Genomic DNA, 7,195 nt, shown 5'->3' with positions numbered 1-7,195 from the left:
CTACAAATTCATATTTCTATTTTCAATATTCAAACAATCTATCTGAACTGTTAAACATGATATCCATATGAAAATGTACTTAAAGACTCTATTTTACATTTATTAGAATTTTTGCTATTTTTAAAAAAGGTAGAAAATCGATTTAAAAAATTTGGACCATCTGAAATTAAGTAAAAAAACACAACTCAACAACAAATTAAACTTCTTTTTTGAGATAATTATTTTGTTTAGAAAGCAATTTTTCCTTTGGAAAAATGTCAATTTAAATTAACACTTATTTTCCTCAAAAAATAAAATAAATAAACACTCATACGGCGCAGGACTGGAAAATTCAGACCTGGTGTCCCTTGTGAAAATAGTCGACGAAAGCAATAATTAGCAACAGCAGCACTTGATTGAGGCTTTGAAAACAACAAGGAAAAAGCCAATAACGAGATAAATAAGAAAAATGGAACCCCGCGGAGCATGAGCTGGGTGCACAAGAAAATTGAGGTTGGTAATTGCCTAATTGGTATGGCCCGAAACCAAGAAAATGCGCGTCGGCTAGCCAACCAGTAAATTTATATCAATGTCTATTGTCTTGTCTGTATATCATTATATCTATTCGACGACAATCTGTTTTCAGTTGGACTCGCCAATATGCTATTATACTGTTTTCCATCGAGCATTCACAACACGTGAATAAAAAATTAAGGAAATTGACTGCCTACTCTAGAATGTAGCGTAGAATGTTACTAAAATTGATTGTTCAAGAGTAGGGTTTTGTAAACGAATAGATCCGAGCCAGTTCGTTTGATACTATATATGAGCCGTGCACAAGTCACGAGTCGGAAAATAATTTCATTTTCTTTTGCAATGAGTTTCATTCTCTCATGATAGGTACAAAGAATATATAATAGTAAATGTACAGAAAAATAACTTCTTTTTACAACGAGCTGAAAAACTGAGCCGCCGGGTCAAAATCAAGAAAGCTAATTATGAAATTTTTCTTAGACGATCTCGAATGAGTTTGCTAAGTTTTTCTTTTGGACCTGTTTAGGAGAATTAGGACTCATAATTTAGTGTATTTTTTTTTGGTATTGTAGAGATGTAGATAGTAAAGGGAAGACAACTTGTATGCACATTGACAAGCAGTTCATTGACGGTGCGTATTGACCAAATAGTATAGACTATTAGAGGGGAGAGAGGCGAGAGAGTTGACATTCTCTGTACAAATTATGAAAGTAAATGCTGAGAATATGAAATTATGAATGCCTTAGGTAACTGCAGTGACAACACGCCTAATCCCGTTTCTCTGTGTTCTTTGGTTTTCTTATAGTATTTTCTTTTAATTCCTTTCTTTCAATTTTTTCAACACCAAGCCTAATTGGGGTTATGGGTACTTATTGTTATTGCTTCTAAGCCTGTTTTTAGCAGAGCAATTGAACGACAGATAAGACGAAGATGAGTGCTTTTCACCTCCAGATATATACCTGTAGATATTAATTAAAGTATTATGAACATTTGGGTTTATCTTTGTTTACAATTCTTTTGTTTGTAAGTATTTAAGCAAGTCTTAATCAAATTCATAAATTAGAAAAACAGAGAGCAGACAGGAAAGATTTCAATAAATTAAGAAGAGAAAAGTGTGGAAAGAGGAGACCCCATTCAATAACAATGTAAAACGGCAAGAAAAACAAAAATCATCAAAAAGGTTTAGCATCTCCAACAAGGCAACTCATACCTAATCAGAATTTAATTCATTAATCATATTTATTTTTTATTTAGGGTTCTTTATGGACGCTCTAAATGACTAAATGTCCTTTTTCCTTCTTTTTTTTTAAATTATTCTCTAGGCCCTCACACTATCTATAATTGATTCTGTAGATCTTTTAATTATATTATATTATAGCCGAATTATCTGGTTGTACTAGTGTACTTTTTTATTTTGAAAAGTATTTATTTTGAACGAGAAAGCTATTTGAGCAAATAAATATGGAGAAATTATTCTTGTACAGCATGTATTCTACAGTTCTTATATGCATTCAAAAATTGTTTATACTTTATATTTGTCACTAAATCTGTTTGCATCTATCATGTAAAGTGTTTTATTTATTTATTTATGAATAATCAAACAATGTTCAAGTTAAATACTTTATCAAACAAGTAAAAATATAACTCTATGAAGTTATTATTCCTATTAATGTATTGTATAAATATATATTTTTACCATCAAGTATAAATACTTCTTTAAAAAATCAACACATATGAAACATTTCAAATAAGAGGGCATATAAAAGGTGTTATTATCACTGATAAATATACTGATGTCAGATTATATTACCTGTTTCCTGATGTCAGAATATTTCAAATAAGAGGGCATATAAGGAAATAAGAGTGTATATTTCCTGATGTCAGATTATATTGCCTGTTTCCTGATGTCAGAATACTATTTGATTTTGGCATTTGTTGTCGGTAACGTTAATTAAATTGGATATGAAAAATATAGGCCCATGAACTTCATTAAAGTTTCAATTTGATAAAAACTCCAATTGAAATAAAATTAATTAGAAAGATTATTAGTCATCTCTCATTCAAAAAAGTTAAGATTATGTCAAACAACGATTAAAAGATAATTTTCTTAATTAAATATCCGTAACATTTTTATTTCAATTAAACATTTAAAAGGCTACTTGTCCAACTCTAGATCGTTCACAGGTTTTGCGTGGATCATTAAATTAGGAATTTATTTTTAAAATGTACGTATATATTATTATTTTTATTTACCCTGTATAGCCGTATCTCACAGCACCACATCAAGTAGATTAGGAAAACAAGATACATTATTTTACCTTATCAATTTCTGGTAGTTGATCATTCATTAAAAATATTCACCCATGCAATTAACGCTAGTCACTACACAATGATTAACCCTCTTCATTAAATTTAAACTAAATATGTTTTTACCATGCATGCATGATCAATTGCGCCGACACAATAATTGCTCCCATCATTGTGATATCATCAAAAAAAAAAGGTTTAGCCCAAAATCCATTATTCCTATTGCAACAAACTTGATTATTAAATTCAACATTCTTAATATCCTCTTATTTTTTTTTTATTCACACCCATTCATAAATAAAAGAAAAACATTTCTTTTTGAATAAGGAAGAACAAGCCGCTTTTAAATTCCTACCGACTCCTAATAAGAAGAGCACACAGCACCAACCAGAGTCATCACACCTGTGTCTCTATCCCTTCTCTCTCTCTCTCTTTCTCTGTCTCTTTCTCTCTTTCTCAATTCTCAAGTCTCAACAACCTAATTGAACAAATTAACTAACATTGGCATGGGAATGGGGTGCAAGGGTTGTGAGAAACCAAAGGTGAGCTATAGGAAAGGTTTATGGTCACCCGATGAGGATGAACGGCTAAGAGACTACATTATTCGCCATGGTCATGGATGCTGGAGTGCAGTTCCAATTAAGGCTGGTGAGTTACATACTTGTTTGTTTGTTTGTATCAAGTTAATTGTACCACAATTGCACAAAATTCAGTAGCTATAGTAGCTAGTCCTGTTAATTTTTTCGAAATCTACCTGCATTAATCGAAATTAGATTTGCAGTGAGCTCAATTATGGCTTAATTATTTTCCATTGGTGAAATGCAATTATGCAACTGTATGTACAAGTACTTTCAATGCAACTATACAAGTATTTTCATGACTTAATCATTATACATTATATGAGAACTAGTGAACTTAATTAGTGTTGAAATTTTTAATTCTGTAGCTAAATAATAGCGTTTAATTTCGTAGGATTGCAACGTAACGGGAAGAGCTGTAGATTGAGATGGATCAATTATCTGAGGCCAGGTCTAAAGCATGGCATGTTTACTAGAGATGAGGAAGAAAAGATAATGAGCCTTCATTTAATGCTCGGAAACAAGTAAGCGCATTTCTAATTTCTTGGTTAATGCATGAGAATTAGTTATTAATTATCATTTTTCCTGAATTTCTTAATTATTATGTGTGAAAGCTTACATGACATCTGAATGATAATGGTTCCTGTATAGTCACTTTTCTAAATAGTTGCGACTTAATTAATTTTCTAGACATGTAGTTGTCTATTGTACAAATTGCACTTTCACTTTTTAAGCAATATAAATAATGAACCTTCTTGAAAAAAATATTGTGCATTAATAGAAAGTCTAGTTGGTGATGTTACGTATTAGAGACTTTTATAGAGTAAATGAAAATGACATCAAGGCTTTAATTAATAAACCCAAATGCAAAGCTATTTGGTCAGACTGTATATGACATTCTAGGTATTAATCGTAGAAAGGAGGAAAATCATGATACATTCATACGGGTAAAGATTTTACAGAGTAGTTTTAGCTTCATGCAGCTCAAGAACCATATGCAACTCTTTGTTGATTCTATAGTCTATGTGCTGCATGAAGCCAAAACTACTCTGTTAAAATCTTTACCCCACTCATGCCAATATATGCCCAAAGAAAAGACAAAATAACTAAAGTAGAAAAAGAGATATTAGAACTTTTGAATTATCTAGTTGCTTCCACTACCAAGAAATTTCTTATTCTAATCATCTAAAGGTTTGAAACATTGCTTTTTCCTTTCAAGGACAAACCTATACCTGTTATTTATTCCCGTTTATTATATAAATTAACCAATTCAACGCATGATAGACTTGGCTCTTTCCTCGTAAAATATGAGCCACCAACAAGATATTTATATATATATATACTAGAGAAGGAACAAACCCTATCTAAGGTCAAGTGACCATATTAAATATCTTCATTACCAAAAACTATTCAACTAACCACATGTGATCGATGGCTATCCCATTGGCTCCCTCTTGTATTATTTTAATCTCCTCGCTCAATTTAATTTCTATAAAATTATTCTGATTGGCTAAAAATAACTTTAACCAAATTATTGGTGATATATATCCCCAACTCGATGTACTTTTAATTGTTTGCATATATTATATTTTGTACATTGATCTCAATCAACAACAACTCATGAGACATAATTTGTAATGTAAATAGGTGGTCTCAAATAGCAAGGCATCTGCCAGGAAGAACAGACAATGAGGTGAAAAATCACTGGAACTCTTATCTCAAAAAAAGAGTGCAAAAATCTGAAGGATCAAACTCCAGCAACTCATCAGTAAAATCCACAATCTCTAACAATGCCACTAGCCCAAATTCGCTGGACTGCACCGATGAAACACATTGCGTCCAAACAACAAAAATTGAAATCGCTGAACCTGAATCGACTTCTCCTGTCTCAAGCCTCACCATGACACAGACAGCCGAGAGTGCGCAAGTTCAGTTGCAAATGCCTAAGATTATGTTTGCCGATTGGTTCGAATCAGACTATATTAATACCAAAGGGATTAGTTCACCATTTAATACCAGTACTGGAAATAGTGAGGTGTTTAGCAGTGTTTCTGTTCAGCCTGACAGATCTTGCACTGGAGATTTTGTTCCAGGGTTTTGTTATGCTGGCATTTACGGCGATTTCGAACTACAGTTAGATAATGCAAGTGACAATCAAGGAGCTGGGTTATATGATTTGTTTCCTCCTATGGGTGAGTTCTTTAGCGGACTCGGAGCTAGTTCTGATCAAATGATAGACTAGTTTAATACTTTAATTTGTTGCTTCAATGTTAGCTACTTCTTCTTTTTTATTATTATTATTTGTTATATATATGATAGAGGTGTAAATTAATTATCCCTATAATTTGTTCCTCAATAAATTGTCAATGCCGACTCATATATGGCAAACATAATTTATAAAAAGTTTACCTTTCATGTTCATCTCCAATTAAGCTCCATTATTGTTGGTTATATTAATTTTTGTTCTCTTATTTAATTTGCTTATTTATCATAAAATCCATTCCTCATGAAATTCTACATGCAAATGGGTACATATTACCAAATGAGCTGTCATTTTCAGTTTAATATTCAAACAATTAGTGTGTGATTGGTGCTTTGGCTTCCTCTCAACGAATTAGTACAATAAGAGGTAGAATAAAATTTTAAAACATAACTTTAAGTTTGGGTTTTGAATAAGAAATTATATAGGGGCCTACAAATGTACCTGCCCTTGGAGTGTAGTGTAGCATTAAAAAAAATGCGGGACCGACAGAAAGGAATATTGCATAAGGTTCGTGCATGGAAAGGTACTGCTCTTGAAAGGGTCAAATGAGGACAGCTTCTATTTCACCATCAAAATGTTGTTGGTGATGTATTTGTGTGATTTTTCTTGCTACAAGTACGCTATTTTCATTGCCCACGTGTAAAATAAATGTACAGGCATGCAGGGTATTAACGTGACCAATTTTTATCTTATCACAAAATTAAGAATTAATGTAGAGCCATCAACAACTAAACATTTTTCTTACTCATGTAACGTAGGTCATTTGCTGCTTAAATTTAAGGTTGTATAAATTACTTATTTCATCTTATTTTATATTTTACACTCTGTTTAGCAGCTTATGTCGTGTCTTACAATTAATTAGTCTGAAGGACTAAGATGTTGAGAAATGAATATTTATTTATGAGAGTGAACTCTACAAATTAAGTAAGTGTGAATTTAGTTATTTTGCCTGAACTGGAGGTGTCAATGACACCATTTTATTTATTTACTTGATCTGTACTGTATTCGACAAGATGGATACATACAGATAAGACTTTTTTTCTTTAACTTATTAGATACAAGTAAGGGTAAAGTTAACTTTCAGTTAGTATAAAATAAATAGATAAGGATACAAATAAATGACCATTTATTCTTACTGTTACCTTATAGAATAATTATTATAAAGAAAATTACAAAATATATTTATACGAAAATAATACATGATATAAAGTTATGTATTGTATCAAATTTTTATTATATAAATTAATTGTATTTATTATTGTTATTTTTTTCTTTCTTTTCTTACTTTGAAAATATTTTACCAAAGTACAAATTGGGATCTGTTAACAGTACCTTTTTATTTGTTTGTACCATATTCCAAAAAACGGGTTAAGGTTAAGATTTTTTTTGTTATCTCTAGTACAGGTACAGGTAATATTTTATTTATATCATAACAAGTATGGATATGAAAATGTATTCAACCAACCCGTATAGTAGCTGTTGGCACCCCTAGAATAAGTGATTTAATTTACAGTCTTAATTTGCTCCATCTTAC

The 7,195-nt window shown here is 31.3% G+C and overlaps 1 protein-coding gene across 1 annotated transcript; it reads left to right on the top strand.

The window, feature by feature from the left end:
• The first annotated feature begins 3,192 nt into the window (after window positions 1-3,192).
• On the top strand, window positions 3,193-5,815 carry MYB19 (myb domain protein 19). The gene is made up of 3 exons (XM_078310926.1): window positions 3,193-3,468; window positions 3,793-3,922; window positions 5,046-5,815. Exons 1-3 carry the CDS (start codon window positions 3,327-3,329, stop codon window positions 5,638-5,640), a joined length of 867 nt encoding a protein of 288 aa, XP_078167052.1. The 5' UTR covers window positions 3,193-3,326; the 3' UTR covers window positions 5,641-5,815.
• The last annotated feature ends 1,380 nt before the right edge of the window (window positions 5,816-7,195 follow it).

Source organism: Carex rostrata, chromosome 11, assembly GCF_964058835.1.
Source record: "Carex rostrata chromosome 11, lpCarRost1.2, whole genome shotgun sequence".
Taxonomy (NCBI): domain Eukaryota; kingdom Viridiplantae; phylum Streptophyta; class Magnoliopsida; order Poales; family Cyperaceae; genus Carex; species Carex rostrata.
This window is presented reverse-complemented; position numbering and strand designations above follow the sequence as displayed.

What these genes read in the sequence shown, in the direction of transcription:
- MYB19 (XM_078310926.1), top strand. Translation starts at nt 3,327, where the DNA reads ATGGGAATGGGGTGCAAGGGTTGTGAGAAACCAAAGGTGAGCTATAGG. An exon ending in TGCAGTTCCAATTAAGGCTG is followed by an intron (nt 3,469 to 3,792) that starts GTGAGTTACATA and finishes TTAATTTCGTAG; the next exon opens with GATTGCAACGTAACGGGAAG. An exon ending in CATTTAATGCTCGGAAACAA is followed by an intron (nt 3,923 to 5,045) that starts GTAAGCGCATTT and finishes TAATGTAAATAG; the next exon opens with GTGGTCTCAAATAGCAAGGC.